Source organism: Nannobrachium achirus, assembly GCF_963921795.1.
Source record: "Nannobrachium achirus genome assembly, chromosome: 16".
Taxonomy (NCBI): Eukaryota; Metazoa; Chordata; class Actinopteri; order Myctophiformes; family Myctophidae; genus Nannobrachium; species Nannobrachium achirus.
Window position 1 is genome coordinate 49,411,460 of NC_137823.1, and position 26,512 is coordinate 49,437,971.

The 26,512-nt window shown below is 41.9% G+C and overlaps 1 protein-coding gene across 1 annotated transcript in view; it reads right to left on the bottom strand.

Annotated features, from left to right (window-relative positions):
- The window catches only part of LOC308301112 (nesprin-2-like), a gene marked incomplete at its 5' end in the record, with an annotated part of 93,378 nt that overhangs the window by 28,582 nt on the left and 38,284 nt on the right, over window positions 1-26,512 (bottom strand). Inside the window, 20 exons of the mRNA XM_080745008.1 lie at window positions 366-494; window positions 3,779-3,976; window positions 4,675-4,906; window positions 7,084-7,178; window positions 8,372-8,519; window positions 9,471-9,625; window positions 10,372-10,485; window positions 11,883-12,065; window positions 14,787-14,982; window positions 15,551-15,684; window positions 15,893-16,063; window positions 17,877-18,044; window positions 18,167-18,322; window positions 19,357-19,524; window positions 20,298-20,447; window positions 21,999-22,172; window positions 23,646-23,778; window positions 24,886-25,085; window positions 25,637-25,786; window positions 26,251-26,421. Coding sequence (XP_080601134.1) covers window positions 366-494; window positions 3,779-3,976; window positions 4,675-4,906; window positions 7,084-7,178; window positions 8,372-8,519; window positions 9,471-9,625; window positions 10,372-10,485; window positions 11,883-12,065; window positions 14,787-14,982; window positions 15,551-15,684; window positions 15,893-16,063; window positions 17,877-18,044; window positions 18,167-18,322; window positions 19,357-19,524; window positions 20,298-20,447; window positions 21,999-22,172; window positions 23,646-23,778; window positions 24,886-25,085; window positions 25,637-25,786; window positions 26,251-26,421 — 3,225 coding nt within the window. The remainder of the gene's footprint in view (window positions 1-365; window positions 495-3,778; window positions 3,977-4,674; window positions 4,907-7,083; window positions 7,179-8,371; window positions 8,520-9,470; window positions 9,626-10,371; window positions 10,486-11,882; window positions 12,066-14,786; window positions 14,983-15,550; window positions 15,685-15,892; window positions 16,064-17,876; window positions 18,045-18,166; window positions 18,323-19,356; window positions 19,525-20,297; window positions 20,448-21,998; window positions 22,173-23,645; window positions 23,779-24,885; window positions 25,086-25,636; window positions 25,787-26,250; window positions 26,422-26,512) is intronic.

The following is a 26,512-nucleotide window of genomic DNA, read 5'->3' on the forward strand; positions in this document are numbered from 1 at the left end:
GAGGGTGAACTCATAATAGAGGCACGCTACGGGTCTATGGGGTAACAGGGTGGACGCGAGAATAATGGTTGCGAGGAGGAGGCGAGGCTGAAGCTTTCTCTGACAAATCAATGTTACATTCTATAAATGAAGCAAACATGAACAAAATATTGACATGAACACAAACTCCCACACACTGTCCTTGCTCGGCATCCAGCCTTTACACGTATTACTATAGCCTCGGACAGGTTACATACCTGCATCCATTTGTTAGAGCTTAGTTTTTACAATGATGTGATTCTTGTTTCTAAGCTCTCCAGACATCTAGCACAACTTTTGTTCAATTAAAATACACATTCACTCTTTCTTTCCCTTTTTCTCCTGACCTGAAGGAGTTCTTCTTCGTCCTGGAGCAGGTCATCTGGTCTCCCTGGCTGTGGTTCCTTCATGCAGCTCTTCAGTTGGTTCAGTTGTTGTGTTCTGAGAGCAAGTCCGCCCTGACACTTCACCCAGTCCTGGAAGAAAGTTGTATATATTGTGCTCTAAACTCAATTTAGTGGTACTGTATATTCTCAACATCACTGAAAAGGCAAGGGATTGAAACGTTGCTATACTCTTTTCCAAGTCAAGACGGACAACCTGTGATCAGCTGATTCGATTTAACAACTAAGTGGTGACTTTCATCCCTAAGTGGAATGTAACCTGAATTGATATGTACAGTATTATAAATTGTTATCACATTTACAAGACAATTTCAGTTTTGACTTTTAGGTCAATTGCTTGAAGAAATGTTCTGACCAAACTCAGATCACTCTCCTGTCAAATGCTGGGCCCCCCTTTTTCTCACACTGGGTCACATCATGTGTTCCCAGATTTTCCTGGTCAGGCGTCTCTAACAGACAAGCAAGATGTTTTTTCAAACCATGGCATCAATGTATTAAAACATAACATATTGGCGATTTAATTGAATTAATTCTATTTTCAGCTGCTACATTTTCTGTAAGATGATGGTATAATGGCTTAGCTGGCTCTTGCTTATGGTTCTGTGTTGGTCATATCACTACAGACACTGTTATCTCATCCAGAGGGATTTCCCCAATCTCTGAGAGGATACTGTTTTACTACCCCCAACTCCGCCACTGAAAAGCTGCTTGGCTTCATGCACCGACCTGGAAGGGGTTAACACAACCCTGATCCCCCCTGTGAGAAAAAGCACATATGTACGATGCAAGCAATTACCAAAGCTGCAAGCGTCACTCACACACGGACCAATGTTGTTTTTGACAGCACATTTTATAGTCATAGTCTTTTGAATAAAATGTAATTTAATTTTAGTCATAATTTAGTCACCTGAAAAGTTTTAGTTTTAGTCTAATTTTAGTCGACTAAATATCATACGTTTTTAGGCGACTAAATCTACAGTTGATTTAGTCAACTAAAATGTATTTTGGCAGGCCTTGATGGCATCATAATGACTGATTTTACACTTGGTTGCGTGCTGAAAATAGCAGATCGGCTATTTTCAGCACGCAACACCTGAGAGCAACCAAACATAAAATGATTCTTCTTCACTAGTCCCTCCCCAACATTTTAGTCTAGTTTTTATTTTGTTGATGAAATTGTCAATATATTTAGTCTTAGTTTTAGTCATCACAGCTTAGTTTTTATTTCATTTTTATTTAGTTTTCGTCAATGATCACAATTACAAAACCGGACTGAACTTTGTTTTCAATGTGTCCTGTGACTGGGTCCTACCAGTGCTTATACTTGACTTAACAACACGAAACACAAACACATACCTTCATACACCATACCATGGTAAAGGAAAGATTATCCCAGCTTGTGCTGTAAATCAAGTCCATAAACCTAAGCCTATTGTGTATTGATACAGTGCTTGGAAACTGGCCACAGAGAAGCATTGATCCACAGGATCAATGTACGTTCAACAACACACAGCAGTGATCCTGGGTTACGCTGCAAATGTGTTGGCGTGCTTGCATTTCTCCAGTTTCACTTTGATTTAATGTTTTCATGAGCTGTCCCGTTATTATTTTCCCCCAATGTTATCAGCATCCAGATCTGACTCTGGGCACGCTGTGTCCAATTCCTCTGTACGTCAGACAGAGAGTATTTTCTTCTGCCATTTTGACCAGCTGGGCCGTGGATGGGGATCACATCTAGATTATAGCTGCTCTTTTATCAGTATAGACAGCATACATCTGCTGCTATATGCTTATGCATATATCTTATGGGAGGTCGGGGTTCAATCCCCGGGCGGGTCATACAAGGGACTGAAATATGGGACCCAGTGCCTCCCAGCTTGGCACTCAGCTATCAAGGGTTGGATTATTGGGGGTAAATCCCTGCGACATACTAGCGTCATGTCCAGGGGGTGTACATGTACATCAAGCTGCCTCACGCTACAGAAACAGGAGATAGGCTCCTGGCCTATGGGCTTCATGGCTCGGCAATGCTTAAGTGCGTACGTATCTTGGGTAGTATGGGTACCATGTGTAAATATAGATACCGGTAATTTGTTTTTTCTTGTTTGATCTCCCTTCCCCCCCTTCTTCCCTCTCTTTCTTCTATGGAAATAACCATATGATGGGAAGTGTGCACAAAAATGAATTTCACCAACTTCTTTACATCTGTAACTCTGTGACATGACAATGAAGCGGATTCTGATCCCTCTTTGGACCCTCTTTTCCAGTACAACTCAGCTCACCCATCTGCGTGCATGAGTGAGTGAGTGAGTGTGTGTGTGTCTCTGCATGGTGTGCCTTGCTGGGGGGTTCGGTAGGGTGGAACGGGGTTAGGTATATGGGTCAACAGACAACTCCCATCACCCACTCAGAATACCAACAAGGGTTACAGTCAGGGCAGCGTACACATCCCTACACACAGACACCTTCATAACTCAATCCAATGATGATGTCATAGACAGAGACACTGGCACATACTGTACATGCATGCCATTCCCAGTCATTCCACTCCAGAACCCAGTGAGGTAAAAAATTATAATAATGTAACAATCTAAGAGACGTTTCAAGGGCAGCCAAGAGCTCCACTATCAGGAGTTTCTGAAACCGAATGTTGATCCAACACTAATCCATCAGATGGTACAGATACTGGAAGATAAAGCAGGGGTCTTCAAGGGGGGTCCTCAGAGTTACTACAGGGGGGCTGCCAAATCTTTGTGTGAGAGAAACCTTTTTTCTCCTTTTTTAAATTAACCACTTGAACCCTAGTGTCCTAATTCTGAGAACTTGAGCCAAAATAGCAGATCTACAAGCTATTAGATCGGCTATTTTTGGCAAAGAGATTTGGTGTGCAAGGGAAAAAGAGCTGACTAAGTATAGACTAGTGAAAGGTCAAGTTTATTAAGTATTGACGGTTCAAGTGGTTAAATATCTGAAACACCAATTTACATGAATCCAAAATACACTGATGATTGTGCTGTCAAACAATGAAACGATATGGAATCGATGAAAAGGGTTGTGGGGGTCCCTGCTTCCTCTCTCAACTACGGGGTCCTTGGCCTGAAAACGTTGAAGACCCCTGAGTTAAAGGGATAGTTCACCCCCAAAATGACTAGTTTTCTATCGATTACTCACTTACTTACTGTACTTCTATCCTACCAGGATCTGTGGTACTTCTGTTTCTTCTATCCTACCAGGGCATCTGCTGGTTTCTATCTCACCAGGAAGTCTTTCTTGTGAATTACATTCACACTAGTTAGAATTGCGACGTCTGGTGAATGCAGTTAGTTACAGAACAGCTTCGATTTGAGGGCTGCTACCTGAATGACAGTGTTGACCAGGTCTCTCCGTCTCTCCAGCCGTGTGCATGTATTCTCCCATTTGTCCTGCAGTGCTTGGAGCTCTTCCTCCAGTCGCTTCTGACTCTGAGGCTCGGTCATGGACGCACGTAGCCGCTCACCTGCCTCCAGCGTCTGGCTGTAGGCAGTGGCATGCAAACCCAGGGTCTCTTCAAGACGCTGGGAAGATGAAGCGAGGGGCACTTCCTTTAACTTACCAGCTGATACAAATATATTGCCGTTGTCGGGTGGAAACCTTGTATGTCCAAAACCGGTTGTTTTGTATTTATCATTTTTAAAATGATTTAAACTAGTGAAAACAGCCGATCTACAGCTGTTTTCACTACTTTTGTGATGAAGCAGTGCTTTACTTTGCGATTTTTTTTTTTACAAATGTGAAACTTGGAGATACGAGGTTTCTGCCCGACAGTGACGATATACTTAAAGGTCTCATAGCATGCAGTTTTTACAAAACATAAAAGTCTTTATCATGGTCCTTCAAACGAGTATTAAAAGGTTTTAACTGAAGAATTCACTTCACAGTGAACCAGTGAGTTTTTTTCTTCTCTCTGTGTTCTAACGCCTTTTCAGTTGCTATGAAAAAAAAAAGATTTTGCCTGTCAATCATCACCTCATCTCAGTCCCCACTGGGGGAGAAAGAGAGGGGAGGGGAGGGGCTGGGAGGAGAGGGGGCAGGATTAAGGGACTGTGAAAGCCTTGGGGGCAATCATTTCACTTTTCTGTGCCTAATTATTCTGAAAACCCCAGACCACAGAAAATCCACTGAATGTTCAAAGTTCCGTTTTTTGGGGTGTAATTGAGTTCAGGAAACCTAAAAAATATATATAAAATCAAGAAGAACAACCGGTTCTTCTTACCTGATAACTGTCCACAGAGGTCCGTAGCTGCTGCAGCGTGTAGACAGCCGGCCCGGCAGGGGGCAGCAGAGGGTCGACGTTGCTCAGCAGCCTCTGCAGTGGCTTCAAAGTGTGGTTGTAGCAACTCCACTGACTGAACTGCTCCTGCACCGAGGCCTTGCGCTGCTCCACCAGAGCCACACAGCTCTGCCAGCTCTCTTTCACACGCGCCACATCGGCCATACGTTCACATCTGTGCCAGAAGCATCACAAAAGGTTTCATGATTCAATATGTTTGGATCAGCAGTTAGCTTGGATACCCCCTAAACCAGGGGTTCCTAAACTTTTTTGTCTCAGGGGTATCCCATAAATATTGTTTTTTAATCCGAGGCACCCCTACATTATAATTTTCACTCCCAGCACCTTATATTTATAGCATATCGTCGTTGTCAGGTGGAAACATTATGTCCAAAACCGTTCGTTTTGTATTTATCATACTAAACTACTAAACTAGTGAAAACAGCAGATCTACAAGCACACAACGGTGTGCTTGTAGATCGGCTGTTTTCACTAGCTTTGTGTGACAGTCTTGTATGATGAAGCAGAGCTTTGCTTTACCAAAAGACACACACATTTGAAACTTGGAGATACAAGGTTTCTGCCCAACAGTGACGATATTCTAGTGATTATGTTGCGAGGAAAACATCGAGATAATAGCCATTTTGGTTAGAACTGACTGAAAATAACTTTGTACTTCAAGTTTAAAATGATACTAAATATTTTTTCAAGTGTCCAAATAAATTCCAAATATTATCAAATGATCTCGCGGCACCCCTGGACTGCCGTCGCGGCACCCCAGGGTGCCCCGTCACCCACTTTGAAAACCCCTGCCCTAAACCCCAGCAACACAATCACATTAAACACAGACAGTACATGCTGATGGCTCCAACCTAACCTAATGTAATGGCATGGAAACATAAGATAATGCATGCCATCTTTAACCACCAAACAACTATTTTATACTTTGTTGTAGCTGGCTTTGTTGTTATGACTATAGTAGCAAGTTGGGGAAATTGTGGAATATATTATCGCCTATAATGACATTCTCAAAATGGGGATAGAGTTGAAGGTGGCTAGTACAGCAGTGGTTCTCAACCTGTGGGTCGGGACTCCCAGGGGGGTCCCCAAATAATTTTGGGGGGTCCTCAGATGATTGGCTTAATGTGCAACATTGTTTTCTGACTCACAGTAAACAACCCAACAAGAAGTTTAAGTGTATAGAGGTTATATAAACATTTCTAAAGTGAAAATTTTAATACCTCTAAAATGACAAATTAAACATTGGCCAAATTGTCAAATATTAGAGGCATAAATTGTGAAAATAGATCAGCTATTTTCACAATAGAACCGTGTTATACATAATGTAATGCCTCAACTCTTAGTGCTCGTCAAGGTGGGGGGGTCCCCAGTTCAAATATGATTATTTTGGGGGTCGTGGCCTGAAAAGGTCGAGAACCACTGCTGTAAACCACACAACCCAGGATATCTGCAAACTAAACTTTGTCTTCTAAGCACAGGTTTGTGAAAGAAGAGGTCTTTCATGTGTTCTCGTCTTCAAAAGCCTTAAGAACTTTTCCACACTGACTGCACAAGTTGAGTTATGGGCAGACGGCGCCTCAGAGGGAGCCAGGTAGCCTTTCTTTCCAGGGCAGGAAGCACCCAGAGACACTGCCTGTCTGGTGTGTGGGTGTTCCTTGGGGGGCATGCGTGTGTGAGCGTGCATTAAGTACTCACTGTTTGAACGCTATCACGGTAATAAGGGAGTAACACAGGCTGAAAAGCTCACTTTTAATTGGTTTATGACATGACAGTGCTTATGCACCGGTGCAAGACGGCAAACTTTGATTTCTCGACCGCTACAGATTTTGGCTCCTGTGTACATTGTGGCTACGCATGCGGTTATTAATCTAGCTGCACCAATAGCTATAAAGCTAGTTAATTAACTACGATATATGAATGGCGAAAGATTGGCCACGGAGGCCACGCCAGACTCTTTGTTTCCACAGGAATGGGTTTGTAAGCTATTTGAAAATAAACATTGTCTTTGGATTTGGGGGATTTTTCCGCCTTTAGGCTGCCGAGTACAGAAAAGAGCTAGATGAAGATGTATTAATTTTGAAGTACTTTAGTAGCGTAGGGGTAAATAAAGTGGAAGGACGTTTAAGCCCGGGGGAACTTGAAAAACGGAGTACCAGTCAACATGAGGAGATGGCCTGTAAGGTTATAAGCTATTATCTTGCTTGTACTTTTCTGCAATAAAATAAATTAATGTGCATTTAGGGAGTCGTCTACTTAACTGCAACTTGAGCATTTTGGAACTCTCCACTTATAATTAATAGTGAAAATGTACTGGGTCTATCAGGGGGTTACCTTTGCTCTTCCGTTAGATTATCCAGGGAGAAAACGGCTTCACAGAGGTGCCCCTGCAGGAGCTGGTATCCGGTCATTATATCACTCTGGTATCTCTGTGAAAACAATGAGAAGCATGTGTGAGATCAAATATGAGACCAGGTGTTCTGTACTTGGATTGATTCCATTTTGTGATTCCATCCACAGCTAATGTCTACCTGAGTTATAAACTATAAATTGGTGCTAATGTGGATGATGTGACTTACACATTATAAATAAAGGATAATACAAATATTTAGAATTAGTGTCATATAGTATGTGTTCATTTGTTATTATTATAATTTTTTAAGTGACCAATCTGACCATACTTTGTCAAATATTTCAAACCCCTTTTATAACACACATCTGGGAAAGATAAACTAAATCTCACAACTTGAAATAATATAATAATAAATAATATTTTCTTCATTACTGATGACAACTGAATTCCCCCCACGGGACCAATAAAGGTCGGTCGGAATGTCACTCATCTGTCTGTCTGAGACGTGTGTTGTATAATGGGCAGCATACAATTGCAGAGTTATATTTTTTTTATAAGGCAGACACTGTATACATCCTGAGGATTGCTTAACATGAGCTATTTAGCAGACACTTTACATGATCCAAAAGGGCTTTCTCAACCTGGCCTCAGAGAAGAACACTTATTTACCAGCATTCCCTTCAACAAGCAGAGATTAACCCTGACAGTGTACCAAGTCACCCCGGCCTGCATTAACCAAGCTCTTAATTAAACAAGAGGCTGGTGCATGACAGTTGCCAACATAAGGATGGTCAGGGTGGACAAACACCTGCTTGTCTGAGAGGACAGTGGTTCTCAACCTTTTCAGGCCATGACCCCCAAAATAATAATATTTTAACCCACCCTGACAAGCACGAGCAAGAGTTGAGGAATTACATGTTGTATAAGAAGGTTCTATTTTCACAATTTCAGACTCTAATATTGGACAATTTGGCCAATGTTTCATTTGTCATTTTAGAGGTATTAAAAAGTCCTTCAATTGTCACTTTAGAAATGTGCAGATACCTTCCATAAACATAAACTTTATGTTGGTCTGTTTACTGTTGAGTGAGAAAACAATGTTGCACATTAATTTAATCGTCTGGGGACCCCCCAAAATAATTTGGGAACACCCCTGGGGGTCCCAACCCACAGGTTGAGAACCACTGTGATTGGATGCAGGTCTTGTCCTGCCTTTCTACATGTTAACGTCAGATCTTACTATCTGTAAAATGACTGATGCCTTGTTACCTGATGGAGGGTCAGCATCTCTTTAAGGCTGGAGTAGCTTTCACATCTTCTGTCCACCAGGTCCACCTCCAACTTGCTCTGAAGAGCTTTCAAGTTTTCACTCTTTTCTTGAAAGCTCTGGGAGTGCTGAATCTTCTTCTGCAGTTCCCTGATATTACACATGCACAAGAGTACTGTATCATAGGCACACACACAGACATTGATTGAAATGACCTCATCATTATTTATGAATCATATGGGCACTGCACATTATCTTGCTTTTTGCAGGTGGGATTACCTATAGTCACAAGCTCGTGTTAAAGGGATATTCCACTTTCAAAAAAACTTTTGGTAATTTTATCGTCTAATCAGGCTTTTATGAACACCCTGAACAGTTTTTAATTTGCTTGATTCAATATTTAGATATTTGATGTAAATGTTACCAGGCCCTCCAGGCCCAGTTCCTCGCCACATACACACCCATTGTAACTTCAAACTCCATTTTAACCATGATAGATTAATTAAAAACACCCATTATTTTTTCTGGTGACTCATACTACCCTCCTAATATGTGAGCAGGCCGTGTTTTTTCAATAACCTTTTTCATTTCTTTTTAATAATTCTTTTGGAAAATGGAAAAAATTAAATACAATAAAATATTATTACAAATAAATGAAAAAAGTTATTGAAAAAACACGGCCTGCTCACGTATTAGGAGGGTATTATGAGTCACCAGAAAAAATAACGGGTGTTTTAATGAATCTATCATGGTTAAAATGGAATTTGAAGTTACAATGGGTGTGTATGTGAGGCCTCCTGCAGGAGGAGGGCCTGGTAACATTTACATCAAATATCTAAATATTTAATTAAGCAAATTAAAAACTGTTCAGCGTGTTCATAAAAGCCTGATTAAACAATAAAATGACCAAAAGTTTTTTTGAAAGTGAAATATCCCTTTAAGTTTGAAAAGGGGCATAGTAGAGTGATCAGGTCTATTGCATTCAATAATGCATGACTTCTACAGAATGGCTCATAATATTGCATAAATTAAAAATATATGTATATTTAAAATAAGACTCTTGCCATGAGCATAGTTTTCTGTACACTGAAACAAGCCTACCTGTTGATGTGAGATACGTGGAGCAGGCCTTGGAGCCAGTCCCTTTTGAGTGCTTGCAGCCTGTCAGCCTGGTGCTGGGTAGGCCTCACACTGCAGCTCATCACACTGAGATCAACCAGTGATGGGAACACATCATTCAGCTCAGACACAAGCTTCTATTTGGCAGAAGGAAAGACAAAGGTGTCATCTCTCAAATTATATATAATTTATATACAGTTATGTCACAGAACTTGTGTAACAATAGATGATACATGGCTTGTCTCAACAATCACCAATCAGTGGTGATCCACCAATCAGTGGTGGAAAAAGTACTCACATTTTCTATTTTAGTAAAAGTATCAATACAGCATTGTAGAAGTACTTAATTACAAGTCCAGAATTCAAAATTTACTTGAGAAAAGTATTGGCATCAAAATGTACTTAAAGTACTAAAAGTAAAAGTACAAAATGTTTGAAAATAGCAGATCTACAAGCTCACAGCGCGTCGCGATGCCACGCGTTGTGAGCTTGTAGATCGGCTATTTTCAAATAGCCACGGTATAAAATAGTATGTTTTAATAGTATGTTTTAAGATATTATAATTTATATCAGCAAAGTAACTAGTAACTATAGTTTTCAAATAAATATAGTGGAGTAAAAGTAAAAGTAAAAGTACAGTACATAAGTAAAAAGTACTTAGTCCAATACTGTGTAATTTTATTTCGTTTTTTTACCTCACCTTTTCTATACCTTACTTCTATATTATCTCTGTGTCTGGAAAGAAAACGTACCACGTCCAATTACTTAACATACAGACAGTGATGGCCAAGTGTTGATGAAGGACACATGAAGACCTAAAATCAAGACCTTTTCTTACATTCAGTAGGCCGGACACATTAACACATCAGGGAGTGCACCTCACCTTCACAGAGGTGATTTCACTCAAGCTGGTTGGCAGCCTGTGCAGAATGTTCTGTGCTTGCTGCTCAAGGGCCTCCAAACTAGTACAGAACGTCTTATGTTGTGCCAAGTCCTCCTGTACATAAGAGAACAGACCATTGCTACAGAACATGTTGTGCCAAGTACTACTGTACGTACATAGAGAACAAATCATGGACACAGAACATCTTGTTTCTCTCCTAAAATGATTAAATTAACCCACCTGAAAATGTGTCTGATTACTAAAGAGATAAATGGTAAATGGTGCATTTATATAGCGCTTTTATCCAAGGCGCTTTACATAGATTGTGCATTACATTCACCCATTCACGCACACATTCATACACCGGTGGCGGAGGAAACCATGCAAGGCACCAACCTACTCACCAGGAGCAATTAGGGGTTCAGAGTCTTGCTCTAGCCGCAAATTGCAACACTAGATTTTATTTTAATCGGATGAATCTAGGGTTGCATTACCTCCCATAGGGATCCAATGCATCAAAACGTTCCTGTGCTATCTGATTGTATTAAACAACTTCAAACTCACCAATATTGTGGCTCTATGGAAAGCTTGGAATTTACTCTTGCTATCTGCAAAGTGTTTGTTTCTGAAAAATCCACAGTAGAATTGTTATGATTTATTTTCTGTCAAGAAATCCGAGCAGACATGGTTTATTTTCCAAGTGTTGAACTTCGGAAGCGCTCGTCTTCTATTACGCAGCGTCCCGCTGCCTCCTGCATTATGTGACATTCAGAACCAGGTGGTAAACAGGACTGCTGAGTGACTTCCCACAAGCGCTTCCAAACTCCAGCACTTAGAAAGAATTATCACCTGAAGCCAATTTCTTGATAGAAAGTAGCTCCTAACATGTCTACGGTGGATTTTTCAGAAACAAACACTTTGCAGATAGCAAGAGTAAATTCCAAGCTTTCCATAGAGCCACAATATTGGTGAGTTTGAAGTTGTTTAATACAATCAGATAGCAAAGGAACGTTTTGATGCATTGGATCCCTATGGGAGGTATTGCAACCCTAGATTCATCCGATTAAAATAAAATCTGGTGTTGCAATTTGCGGCTAGTCTTGCTCAAGGACTCTTCGACATTAACTCAGGGGGAGCCCGGATTCGAACTGGGAACCCTTCGTGCTCTAAGAACGGTTTCTCTACCCCTGAGCTATGCCGCCCCAAAGAGATGGGGGAACCACTGCTACTTAACAAACACCTACATTTGTTTTTACAATTAACGTTTTGTCTTAATCAAAAAATATCACTTTAATTATATTGGCCCCAACTTAAGCAACACTTATGAACAAATGACAATATTTCTGAATAAAAATAATACACTGTTGATCATTTAAAAATGTAAGAATCATTTAGCACCGTACAGTGACATGTGAATCATAATGTGGCATCATCGCTGTCTTATGGTTTTGCAATGGGTAAATCTTCATTGATTCATAGAAATATGACTAACATTTGATCAACTTTCTCACCTGAAGATGTGCCTTTGCCCCTGACAATGTTTGGCCAAGTAGCAGGACGTCACGTGACAGCAATGTGGTCTTTGATTGGATGGCATTGGCAGGCAGGGGTTCCAGCTGGCCAATAAGAAGTTTGGACGTCGTAGACATATTTCCCATGCTGCTCTGCAAATCTACGATGTCATCCTGCAATTTCTGACAAAAAGAGGATAACACTTGAAAAAGGAAACACCTTAATAACAAGAATGTCACTAACAAGTACTTATTCACTTCCCACCTCATGACTGATGCATTTACAGTCCCTCTGCACATAAAGACTATCAAGGAAAATATACAAGTTGTTTTGACAAGAAAGACATACTGGCTGCATAGTACAATCCAACATCAACATAGTTTGGCAGTCAAAAGAGTTCTAGCTTTAGGTATTTTCTGTTATATTTGCTGCTGAAATGCGCAGAGACAGAAAATAATTGGGCGGTGGAGATCCACAGGGAGAGCTTGTTTACGCAATGACGTCAACTCCATTTTGTGAGTGCTACCTGTTTCCTGTAACCAATGTTCCCAGTTCTCAGAAAAAAATACATCCCAATTTAGTTTAAGAGCATTTCACAGCATGTGTGTGTGTGTGTGTGTGTGTGTGTGTGTGTGCGTGCGTGCGTGCGTGCGTGCGTGCGTGTGTTGAGAGTGAGAGTGAGAGAGATGAGAGAGAGAGAGAGAGCAAGGTAATAAGCAATGTGTGATTCAAGCATACAGTCCATTAGACTACTCTGAAATGAACTGCCATCCTGTTAATGATGTACGAGGAAAGCAAGAATGAATGTGTGTGCTCAGGAGTCTCTGAACCATTTTGTGGGCCCTTGATGCTCTTTGCGAAGTGAGTCATTGGATAGATGCAGCTCATCATCCACAGTATAGTATCTATGAATTCATTGTCAGTGTGCACATCTGTCCTTGGCCTTTGTCCAAACAGGAGGCGACAGACGTCCCGGTACTGACATCAATGATGACTGACGTCATAGACTGCCCTTCACATACCCAGTACAGTACTGCCCGCAACAACCCTTTAGGAACCCAGTACGGCTTCTTAAACAACCCTCACATATCCCTGCACGTCCTTGTGTGTGTTTCCAGCATGTGCCTATCATTAACACTTTGCAAGCCACGGGGAGCCCGTTAATATTAAAACCGGAATATACCGGACATCTGAGCAAGGAGTCTCAGCCGCGCCGTCTTTTACCGTACTGGGTCATTAAAAACGAAATAAATGATTTTTATCCGAAAATCGGCGATCGTCTAACCTTCCCTAGTCACCACTCGTCCATCGATAGCGCATGGCTCGTCTGACATGAAGCAGAAGTGACGTCAGGTCCATTCCTTGCAGAGAATTCCCAGCAGCCGTCCATTTTCTAGTATAGCAGGAGTGCTGGGGGCTATGCGAGCGAAAATGCTCATATCTACTCTTGAGTCATACGTGGATTATTTGAGCCGACATTTACGTGAACGGATCGCGCACGCGAAACGCACGGGGATAAGATGCGTCGGCCGAAACCCCCACTCTAAGCCAATGCAGATTGAAGAATTTCACTGGGAACTGTGGTGAGTATACAACGGGATCACGGTATGGTAATGGGGGATGAAGACCACGTGATATAGCGCTGAATGTCTTGTAAAATGACTGCGGTTCAGATCATAATATAATAATAGAAATTTCACGGCTAATCTACAACAAGCCATTCTATTTCGGCTGGCAAAGTGTTAATCAGTGTATACAGTATGTGCATCATCTACAGTGTCAGATTGTCAGAAGACAGCCAGTCTCTCTCTCACAGCCTTTGCTGTCACAAAGTGATCTTATGAGAGAGAGAGAGAATGCCGCTGCACACTCTAGTCGCGATGCAAGCTTATTTCAAGTTCAGGTGTAATTGGGGTTAGATTCCAGTAGTCAAGGATGGGACAAAGAGAACAGCTAGTTGATGCCGAATTTATTCCAAGGCATTACAGTATGCACTACATAACACAATAGCTGAATGGTTAGGGAGCCCGCCTAGGGAACCAGAGCCCTGGTTCGATTCCAGGCCAGGGTAGCAATGTCGATGTGTGTCCCTGAGTGAACCCCTAATTGCTCACACGTTCCTTGTGGGCAGCAAATCAGCTGGGTTGGGCTGAAAATACAGAATGTCCCCCTTGGGAGGAAGTAGTAGTAGTTATTATTATTACAATGCATGTGCTATGTAGTTTGTACATGTATGTGCTAATATAGACCAGCAATAGAAGCTTGACACCTGAATTTCAAACTGGGCAATCAATAAATCAAATTGATATCTTATCTTATGTGACTCCAGCTTGAACACTGCCAGTCTAGTATCATGAGCTGCCCAGATTCTGAATTAATTTGAGGTACATAACATAGTTCGTTGTAAGAAGAGCTGATCTAATGTTTAGACCACAAGGTGACTGACCGTGAATAATATAACAATGAAGTCCCCATAGTTAGACATGGTAGCATGGATGTAGTTGAGTATGGTTGTCATGGAACAATGACAGCTGATCATGTACTTGGCTACCATGAGAGAGACAGAGATTTACCTCCCTCAACCTGTGGGAACAGGGCTGAGCTCTCTCTGACATCTCCTCTGTTAGCTACAGTACCTCCCCAGCCTCCACCTTTTGATCAGACTCTGGTATAGGCTCAAATACCTGCGATTGTATGTCTGCTGATTCAAGCTAATATGTCAATCAATGTATTGCTATTGTACTATATTGTATCCCTATGGGGGGTTTTGCTATAAAGGTCCCTGATTTTGCTTAGCAAGCATGCGTGCGTGCCGTTTATTTACCCGTGACCTCTTGAAATGTACAGTACCCGTGAAAATGTACTTAGTTACTTTACACCACTCCACAAAAGGCTGAACTCACCTCCACTGCATCAAGCTCTGACTGTGTATCATGTGGTGGGGTTATTTGGGAGCGTGTCAGCGCCTCCCACTGGCTGCGTAGTTGTTGCAGGCGCAGGGAGCAGTGGTCATAGAGCTGGATGTACCCGTTCCAGAGGGAGAGCACCTCCCGAGCCCTCAGGAGCTCCTGGTTCACCTCCTGCACCACGCTCCTCCACCTACGGCAGTGGTTCCCAAACTTGTTAGAGCTCATCATCACCCAAAAGAGAGATTAGACCTTTGCCCGGGACGCAAACGAGTGAAAACAGCAGATCTACAAGCTCACAACTCGTCGCTTCGCGCCGCGCTGTGAGCTTGTAGATCGGCTATTTGCACTACTTCTTAAACTTTTGTTGTTTTTCTTTGATTTCTTCATAAAGTTACTAACCAAAAAAACATTGAATTTTGTTTTTGAATTCATGAAAAAAAGGCTTATGAATAATTATTTTGAATGATAATTAAAAAAACTAAATGTAGGAAACAAAAAAACAAAGGGACCAATACAAATCTGTCTGCGACCCATAAAATGGGTCCCAACCCAGTGTTTGGGAAACACTGACCTAGGGAGTCGCAAACAGATTTGTGCCGAGTGTGGTTTATTTTTTGAACGCCAATTATGAATTTAGAGATGAGAATTCATGACATAAAAATACATGTAACAGATCACATTTAGATAAACAGACATGCATAGATTTATCCTACCCAAGTACTAGAAATCAAAATGTGTCATCTATATTGTGCTCTGACCGTGTTTTCTCCTCTTCCATTCTCTTATTCAACAGCTGGGCAGTGCCGGGATCGACTGTGTTCCGCAGATGCTGATATGATTGGTCCACAGCAGCACAGAGCTCCTCCCCTTCACTGGCCTTCTCCTGGACTTGCTGTGGACATAAAACACCTTTGAGTCTGTTTGGTTGTCAGCACCTAACTTTACAATACAGTTACTCACTGAGGATGGACTACATGCCGAACACAGAGTGGTCAGAGAACCCCCAGGGGTCTCCCCAGCAGAATTTGTCAATAACATGAACATCAAAAGTTGGAAAAGTACTATAGTCTTGTTGCAACCACAATACTTATCTTACTCACCTGAAGTTGGTCTACATATGCCTCTGCCTGCTTGTGTGAGTACAGACTATTGCACTGAAGCTGAAGAGTGCAGCGCACCCTGGTGGTGTGACGGAGGATCTCACTCAGCTCCTGGTCAAAACCTCTCCATGCCTCTAGGGTGCGTTGGAGGGCTGGTCTCAAAACCTCCACCTGTAAACCAGAGAACTTCACAATTAAAGTAGGTGACACTGTGATAACAGGAAAAAAACACATCTGCTACCTGGGTTGCATCCTGGAGGCTAACCTATCCAGTGAAAAAATGACTACCAAGGTAATCAATAAAGTCAACCAACAAATTTGTTTCTTGCATAGGGTTGCCTATATTAAAACTCGAAAGACCCTAGGAGGTGCTATTATTGGGCCCCTCATTGATTATGGAATCCTCGTTTGGTATCGCGATGCCCCAGTTGCCTTAAAGTTAAAGCTCCAAACAGCCCAGAACAAACTAACTAGGGTCGTGCTTGGTCTTCCTCCTCCGGCCCACCTTACCGATCATCACCACGAAATCGTGGGGTGGCTCAAAGTAGCTGACAGAGTACATCATCATCTTGCAATGGGCCTGGTGTACAAGATACATTATACGTCCAATGGTCGTCCATACTACCCATGTACCTGACAAACTACTTCCTAAAGGTAAAGGATGTCCACGATCATAACACCAGAGGCAGCTCCACTAATCATGTTCAACGTAGATTTAACACTAAACAAGGCTCTAATTCGTTCTCCTACTATACCACCAATACGTGGAACACCCTTTCGCAAGCTTTAACAGAGAGCAAATCCCTAGCCTCCGTCACATTCAGGCGGCTGCTACTCGAGACTTGTAAATAGACTAAGCCCCCCCCCCTTTTTTTTCTCCCCCTTTTCATGAATTGTCACAACACTTCAGCTAAGCACAAGTGATTGTGAATCAATTGCATCAGAACCAGAATTGGCAAGTCCATCTCTGGCAACCCGTTCTCATAACAAATATGAGATCACAATCCGCCGACTCATCAAGAGCATGCCCAGATGTTGTCTGGAGTGCATACAGACACGCGGGGACCACACATACTACTGGGTCATGGAAATTCACAAAAGTTCTCATCTAACTTTTTTACTTAGATATTCAGCGTGATTTTGAATACAGCCCAATGGGTTGAGTAGTTTGACACTTTGACATGACACTAATAACCGTCATTTTGTTATCAACAAATTATACAATGTACATCAGTAAACATTTTCAACGTGAATATTACATTCCTCAAAATAAGACATGTTACTGAAGTGTTCTTTTAACTAATTTGAGCAGTATATCATGTTTTTGTGAAGTAATCAACAGAGCTTGGGAGCACTTTTTAAAATGAGAACTGTTTAGCACAAGCATTATCACAGAGCTACAAGGCATTATGGTCGAGGTCGATGTAAAGGTGTGTTCTAGATTTTTTAGGATGGCATCTATAATTATTCCCTAACCTCCCTCACGCACGGCACAAGCACATGTGCTCGTATATACGCACACGCGCGTGCTCGCCGATGACCACGCGCAGTTTGAATACTAATGAAGTGTGGCAAAGCTATTGTTTAATGTGTGAATTATTTTTTGAGGGATAAAAAAATAAACACCTCAAGAAAAACAATAGCCACTTAAGATTTCCCTTCAGACTAGGCCAGTTGCTCCCAAAGTGGATTTCAGGGACTCTAGGTTCCTTTATGGGGGTCTAAATTGACCCTTACAAGTCTGTAACTTAGTTAAGGGGAGGCCTACAAAATCTCTAAGTTTGAGAACCACTGGACTAGGCTACCGAAGTCCACACCCTTGCTGCCCCAGCCGCTCCTGCTGCGTATCAGATACGTATATTGCGTACCACGGTAGAACGTACACCACTGATGTAAAGCCACCAAATAAACGTGTGATTCCAAAAAATACTGTATCTCTGTATTTGTATCTAGACCTAAAGAGTCAGTGACAGTGTTCTGTTACCTCCTGCTGAAGAGCCCTGCAGGCCTGACTGACACTCTCCACCTGCTTCATGAAGGCAGCGTCACTAGGGTGCTCCCCCTCCCCAGGCCCCTCCTCCTGGACGAACACACGAGTGGTGTGCAACTCCTGCAGTGCCAGGGCCACCTCCTTGGCTCTCTCCTCATTAGCCTGGGGGAAATCAGAAAACATTACAATTAGCACTGAGAACAGCACACGCGCACGCACACACACGCACGCACACCGCGTGCGCGCACACGCACACACACACACACAAAAGAACAATGCTGCACCTTCCACTCCAGCAGAGCCTTGTGAGCCAGAGTTTGACTGACAGGATGACGGCGTTTGCTCAGTCTTTCTGTCTCCCGTGTCACCCAGCCACGGAGACGGCCCAGCCTCCTCTCTCTGCCTGTGCACGTGCGGTGCATCTGTTCAACCTCGCGTATCTGAAGAAAAGCAGTTCACGGACATTAAAGTTTGGAACAGAATTACAACCACTCAGTAAACCCCCCTGTTTCAGAAATGTGCTGCATAATACAGTGTGCATTAGAATCAGAATCAATCACATTATGTAAGGTGGGTGAAATTGGTAATTGTGCAGGCTCATCAATGCAGTTAAAAGATACAGATAGATAATTAGATCATAAAAGAGAGGAGGGGGAGCAGACATGAAGTGCATAATGTATAACTAATCTGCATAATAATACATTATTGGAAGGCATCCTATATAACTAAAGTGTGTAATAAATAAGAGTCAAGAATCTATCGGCATTCATATTTGCTATTATTGAACTACCAGCGCTAAAATCTAAAAAGACACAGATGCTTTCCCGGTTTTAATGGGTTAAAGCAGTTGATTTCGGTCTGTGCAGTGGCAAAAGGCTTAGGCTTATTATTATCTAACTATTAATTTACTGAATGTCTGTCCGCCGTCTGACCATCTGTCTGCATGCTGACATCACTGATACTAAACAGTGTCTCCACCATGGTAACAATGCCCAACAGAACTGACATCGTCAAAGCCCAACTGACATCACTGACTGACATCACTACAGTGCCCAAATTTGGAGATGACATCACAGACTGGCCTGGAAACGGAACACCATATAATAATATAATATATTATTATAATAATATAATAATGAGCATAAAAGAGTGCCAGACAGACAGACGGATACAACGGGTATTGCACAACTGGACATCGATAGTGACTATTCTGCCCAACGGGCACCGGTCTGGGTTCTCCAACATTACGTCTGAGAAGATTGACATTCAATCCCTCATCGCACACCTCCGGACACAGGACTAGTTTAGTATTATTATGATGATGATTGATGTTGTTGATGATGACGATTATTATTTCAAGCAGCAAATGAAATGTTCCATAACTACTCCAAAAAACCACGATATAGTAGCATTTTCTTTAACTGAAAGGGTAGCAGTAGAGTAGTAACTAATTATGAGAGGCTGACGTCCCCACCTGGCAGTCGAGCTCTGCTTGTAGTTGCTGCCAGCACAAGTGGAGGTGGCCCAGTCGCTCTGCATAAAGTGTACGTTCAGAATGGATGTGCCCTACTGCCATCTGAGGTCCACACTGGCACAGGAAGTCCAGAACAAGTTGTCCGTTGACCATGCCTGCCTTCATCTCCTTTAGAAATAAAAGAAAATGTGCAGCTTAACAAATAGGAATAATAACAAAAACTAGCACAAAACACTTTATAGACTGCAGCATGGGTCAGCTCTGATATCACCTAATAGTATTTCTAACTGCTTACAATAATACTGAGTGCCCAATGTGAAGGAAATTCATATTGTAGATGCACTGCATGGACCCATGTTAAAACCAGAGACAAATATGGGGAATATTAGCCAACCATAAAATTGCTTAAAATTTGCTTAAACCTTATGGTCTCCTCTATGCACGTACACCAATCCACAATTATGCAGAGAATTTGGTCAGGTTTTCTTCTGACCCAAATCCGCCAAAATTGTGCATATAGCCATGGGATGCAAATCCGCCCTTGCAACGCTACTACGTTTCTTAATGTTAACTAACAAACCATGGGTTTATAGACACACATATACAGTACAGTGGTGTAGTTGGATACACTGCAAAATACGTAGTGTAAAAATAGACCAATTGGGTACAGTTTAATTATTCATCTTGCAGAGCCGAGGAGCAATGATTGAAACGAGACATGTAGGAATTTAGCCACACTGCTAAGAGGAGGTTTATGTTGTAACGTGATAACAATTAAAGATGCAATCATCCAACCATCATCTAAATTACTTTAAGGAGTTATGTGGCAATAAAAATGAAACTAGTCTGCAAGAAAAACATCTGAATGAAATGCATTATTGGATCGTAAAAGTAGAGTGATGGAGAAAACCAAACGACAGTGGCAGTGGAGACAGGATTACCTGGCAGTGCCGTAGTGTTTGGAACAACTGATCAGCATCTCTGGCTTGAAGGACGGCCTCTCTCTCCTGATTTAACATGGTGTTCAACTTGTTCAGCCAGGACTCAAGCTCAGACAACAGCCCCACCGGGGGCCATCTTGCCAGCAACAGCTGATGGACAGGTAGATATACATACATACATATATATTATGTTCTAAAATGTATACTTGAAAAGAAAAGATGCCATACATCCCATTTTGTATCTGTGCTGCAGGGACATACATACATTCCGGTCATTAATCATAATTTCCAAGCAGGTCACACTATTGTAGGTACTGTAATGCTGTTACGCAGACCATTTAATGTTGTGCCAGGTGACACGGCTAACTGTTTCTTCAGAGTATTACCTCCTTTAATACACCTCTTCAAAATCAGTCAGCTAAAAAGTCAGACATCAGAAAGAAACTCTTTCTAACATGGCAAATATGGATGCATATTTTCTACGCTCTAGATTATGTGCTTGGATCACTTGTGATGAATGGCAAACAATGTGAACAGGAGAAACGTTTGGTATGTTTCCTTCAACTTAAAACACCTGTCCATTTAGGGTTGAAAGTGCTCACATAACAATTTTCATTTTCAGAGCCAAAGAACTTGCAGCTCAATGCTATTGATCTGTAGCTATGGCACATCAACACATTACATCAAGTTCTGTTGTCCTAGAACATAGAGAATGCAGCTTGTTTCCATCAGGCTGCTCCACAGCTGAAGATATCACTTATACAAAGAAAGTATCATATCGCTCCAGTTCTTTCTAATAATTCTTTAATTTTACTCTCTTATTCTTCTGTTTTGTTCTTTTTATTTAATTGAATACATATATCGGTATCCTTTTATAATGTGTTTAATGCTCGTGTACAGTGCTTTGAATTGCCTTGTTTTCAACGCACTTGGCAAAATGTGCTACAAATTCGCTTGCCTTGTGTTGCCTTGCCTTCCTTTACAGTATACGGTTTGCAGGAAAGCCCTGTCTCACATTCACACATTCAAAAATATTCACACTGGGAGCTGTCCAGCACTGAGCAGCTACAGTGGAACAAGGGTTAAGTGCCTTGCTCAAAGGCCTAGAGAAAATGCGAACTTTGATTACGAGAAACATAGAAGTCTATAAATGTACTAAACAGTAAAGTGTACGGTGGAGGAGATTTAATCAATATATTTTTTGTTATCCTAAATAACAAAATATAAGGAAAAAGGAACTATGTCTTTTGTTGCTATGATTATTGTTACATACCTAATGTTAGCATTGCCATAGAAATATATAAAACAACCAAATATTGCTAATCATTGAAAGATGTCTATACGCTTATCCTTATAAAAAAAAGATCATATATTCTATTAAAGGGAAACAAGAGTCTTTAAAAAGCGGTTCAGTGGATTTATTTGGGCCTAACATGACGTGCATTATGATGACTGTATGGAATTGAACATTGTCATTTATAGCTAATACAAACATTTTTGTGTGCATTTAGTTTTTGTATTGTGGCCTGTGGCTTTGTCCCTTTTTGGTACGGGTATATAATGTGATTGTTTTTGTCTGCTAATTGAAAACAACAAAAGAAAATGTTTTATAAAAAAATAAGAAAGAGAACATTTCGTACATTCTGAGTTAAATTAACATAGTGTAAATGATGAGAAGGATTCTATGATTGCTGATGGTACCTGTTGCTGTTTGTCCAGGGCTTTGGACCGGCCAGATATGAGCTTGCTCCAGCTGAGCTCTATCAGGTCCAGTCGATTGCTCATCTCAGGACAGTTGGCTTTATTCAGATGAGTGCCTGCCCTGGCTACAGATGTCTTCTGGGCAGATCTGGCCTCCACCTCCATGGAGAGATCCTGCAGGAACATAGCACAGCACAGGTGTATTTAGATACTGTAGGTCGGGACCATCATGGGCAAGTCCCCCTCCTCCCATTCATTAACAGCTGAATTACACACCTCTTCCAGACTGCACCAACCGATAGTACTTGAACATTAACCACTTTCAACCTGACATTTTTCTAAAATTGTTGAACATTATTGAAAATCTTAAATGTGCCCAAAATAGGGATGCCAGGTCGGAAAGTGGGTAGTTCAGCTAAAGTTGACTGTTTTGGCCTGCAAGAGCCATGTATTATCATTCCAAACAACTTATCAGCAATTTTACTTTACAATAACTATTTTAGTACTGGGAATCAGGAGAGACCTCCTAATAACATATTATATGGCATTACCGGTACACTGAATGAATTCTGAAGCCCTTTACACACCAGGGCATGGTGGTAATGAGTAGGCTATGCGTTATTTGAGTTCTGGGCAAACCCCGCCCACGGAAGCTTTTGATTGGCTGAACCGGAGCTAGGGAGCACTCCTTTTTGTTCGCTTGGTCCGCGTGGAGGTGCCGAGTGGTGCGACCACCTAAACCTAACCTCAGTGAAACTAACGCTGGTGAGTAGCTAACCTGCCGACGCTGGTGAGTAGCTAACATACCGACGCTGGTGAATAGCTAACCTGTCGACGCTGGTGAGTAGCTAACCTGCCGACGGCGGTGAAAAGGATTGTCTCCGCCCATAACTCGTGTGCGATTCCAAATTGCGCGTAGGCTACATGCACACAGAACAAAATATTATGTGTCGATAAAAATAATCGAATCACGTGGATGTTGGGATCCACATGGAAACCAGTGTGGATTTCAGACAGGTCAGCCTGACTTCAGTCATCTACATGATCTACAGTATGATGTCAGTCGTCTATGACATAACTATGATGTATGACTCAAAATATGGGTCCTGATTAGAGCCCCATTGACTTTCCTGATCAAAAAGTATTTCAGAATGTATCAAATGCGCACGCACGCACGCACGCACGCACACACACACACACACACACACACACACACACACACACACACACACACACACACACACACACACACACACACACACACACACACACACACACACACACACACACACACACACACACACACACATTGTGAAACAAACAAAAATCCAAAGGGCATCATCTTGAAATGAGAAAACAGTCTGTAAAAATCCTTTTAAAATTTCTTCAGCCACAGAAATAGGCATTCATCTGTTGCATGGAGAGCATCAGTAATGAGTTTCACACAGCTCGCTCGAGTCCTCGCTGGTGTGTATCAAGTTAAAAGCAAGTGTTTTTAACCATGTTCCAGTATTGTGTCATTTCATATTACAGTATATTTATCTCTTACCGCCTTTACTTATCCAAGAAAGCACTTTAGTTTCAGCACCATCATTCATCACAGAGTCTCCCCGTACGACCAAAGTCATCAACTGCTCTGCTTCTTACCAAGAGTTGAATGACACAGCTGGGAATATGTTCCTGGTTCTGGGTAGTGCCGTCAACCACTCCCGACAAGGTCTGCAGCCGGGTGTGGGCCTCCAACAGCCATTTATCCAGGCTCTCCGAGTCCCCCTGGAATCTATGAGGTGGGGGAGAGAGATGGTGTGTCATATTGTATTCCCTATTCAGAGAATGAATTGGGACACAGAGAAACAGGTACTATACATTTTTACAAATCGTCGCCGTCGGGCGGACCTTATGTGTCCAAGGCTGTTACTTTTCAGGGAATGGGGTAAGGACTCTGGGTAGCTTTGTTAAGTCCGAAATCAGAAGCGACACAGACACAGTAAAAGAAAATAGGCAGCGGTGGAAGACGCATTCCGATATGCTTATGCTTTGACTTCAAATGGAAACACTCACCTAAAGTAAAAGTAACTCAAGCTGTACTACTTAGTTACTTTCCACCAGTGAAAATAGGGCATTCATTCATGGAAAACAAGGTTTCTGCCAAACAGCACTGAAATGATGATGTTGTGCGATGCTGATGTGTTACTAACATTTGCAGAAGTCTTTAGTCTAAAATTAATAATGATGGGGGTCTGCGGAACTGACTCCCACTGGCATAACTCCTTACATTCCCGTCCTCTTTCAATTACTTCTGCAGAGCTCAGTGGCCTGAACTGGAATATTATCTATTTTCACAGATCATTAAAACAAAGATTTTGGCAGAGATTCTTTACTCACTGGCATATTGCTACAGATGTGATACAACTTAATAAACTGCTGATGCATCATTTACACCTGTGAATAAGTAATACAAACTAATTTCTCTCTAAATATCAAAGCAACTTGTTTTCTCAGTAAAATGCCTTAACATTATCTCAGTGTTATCTTAATATTGCTGTGCACTTGATATAGTACAGTAACTGTCTATTATTGAAGGCATCATTTTCAGCCTGTGATGAACTGAGGTCAAAATAACACAGGAACCACTGACTTCTTATAACAGCCACACATAATCATAGCTATATCGTATATGATCTCATTATCAAGAGAAAACAGCTTCTTTTTGGTTGCTTGTGTGATTATTTACTGAGAAGATTGCATCCGGTGCTTATTGCCTGCTGCGGTTGCAAATGTGAAGGCGTTCTAATGTCCTGTCTCAATTGTTGTCGAAGTGGGGTCCAGGGGACCTCTGGTTTCGTTGACGGGGCTCTACATGGTGGAACACACATGTCTGTCCTACCTGGACCAGCTGTCCCGGAGGTCTTGGCAGCGCCTGATCTTGTGCTCTGTCCGCCTGTGGATGCTGCGCCACCGTAGCTCCAGAGCTCCTCCTGCCTGGCTGGCTGAGGTACTGCATCCTGCATCACGCTGCAGCTTGTTGCCCAGATCCAGGAGCGAGCCCAACACGTGCCTGCTCTGCTCCAACTGGTCCAGCACTCGCTGAAGACACACAAAATATAGATTATATTTTTGACACCTTTTTTTTTTATTCTTGAGTTCTTTGTGTTAACAACCAAAAGATTAATAACGGACTGAACATAGTAAACGGTGTGTCAATGAGCGTTTTAGAAATTTGAGATTCAGATTGGGTCAGATCCAACAGTTCTGTAACTACAGCTTGTAGAAGTAGGCTTTCCGGAAAATGTAAGGTCTTAAAACAAAGATATAAATCTGATATAACAAATAAAAAGTATAGGGAAGAGGGAAGGAACTTCAATCAACTTGCTCTAATAGAGTCAGTCCTGTAACCTGAAGCTCATTCAGTGCTGTGAGTAGGGTAAGATTGTAATAATAAAAACTACTTAAGTGATCACGCCTTCTGTAGCATGTCAAACACAAAAACACAATAATGTCACATGCGACACTTATTGATGGAAGAATAATAGGGACAGAAAATACAGAGAGAAGCAAGTGTGTGACGGCCTGGTGGGAAAGAGGAAAGAAAGACCATAAACCCCTCCCCTAAAAACAACAACAACAACCAGTCTAACCTGGCAGGTATCCTGTCTCTCCTGTATTTGTTCTTGGGGACAGACGTCGTCATGGTCGTCTCCTTCAGGCTCTCTGCCACTGATTAGGGTCTCCAGCTGATCCAGCAGTTGGCCAAGTTGGCCACGATCCCTCTCCCACTGGCTCCACTCCTAGACACCAGCCACCCAAAAACATGCTCATGTCAGCCCATGAGGAAACGTTTGCTCTGTGCCAGTGTGGTGGAAAGTTTGAAAGAATTTGACATTTTGAAAAAATGTAAGTACTTCTACTTCGGTACTAGATTATTTTGATGACTATAGAGGGTTGTGCGTGACATCATCATCTTACCCGAAGTTATGCGTGAACGCCTAACCCAAAAACTACTTTCTGGCTTTGGCATCCAAACAGAAATCTGATTGCATTAAACAACGTTAAACGTACTTTGCCACTCGATTTGCCACTCATTTATGCATGCGCATACCCTCTATACTTTTGTACTTTTACTAAATGACATTTTTGAATACAAGAGTTTTACTTGTATTGTTATACTTTATGTGTCTATTTTTACTTAAATAAAAATAAATCTCAGTATAGTTATATCACCACTGGGTGATGCACAGTTGACATGGCCCACCTGAAGCCTGGTCTGAGAGGACACTTCACGTTGCAGAACCTCTTGGTGCAGAGCGTTGGTCCTGTGCTCTAGCTGGATGCGGTCGGCCTCCAGACTCTCTAGCGCCCCCGGCTGGTGCTGGAACAGATGGCGGAGGAACGCCGCTTGGGATCCAAGGACCTGGAACAACTTCTGGGTCATCAGAAGGAGTAGGACAGATGTTGGAAAGAAGGGCCAAAATGGTTTCTTACGTGCATTTCTTAACCATGAAAAATCAATATCA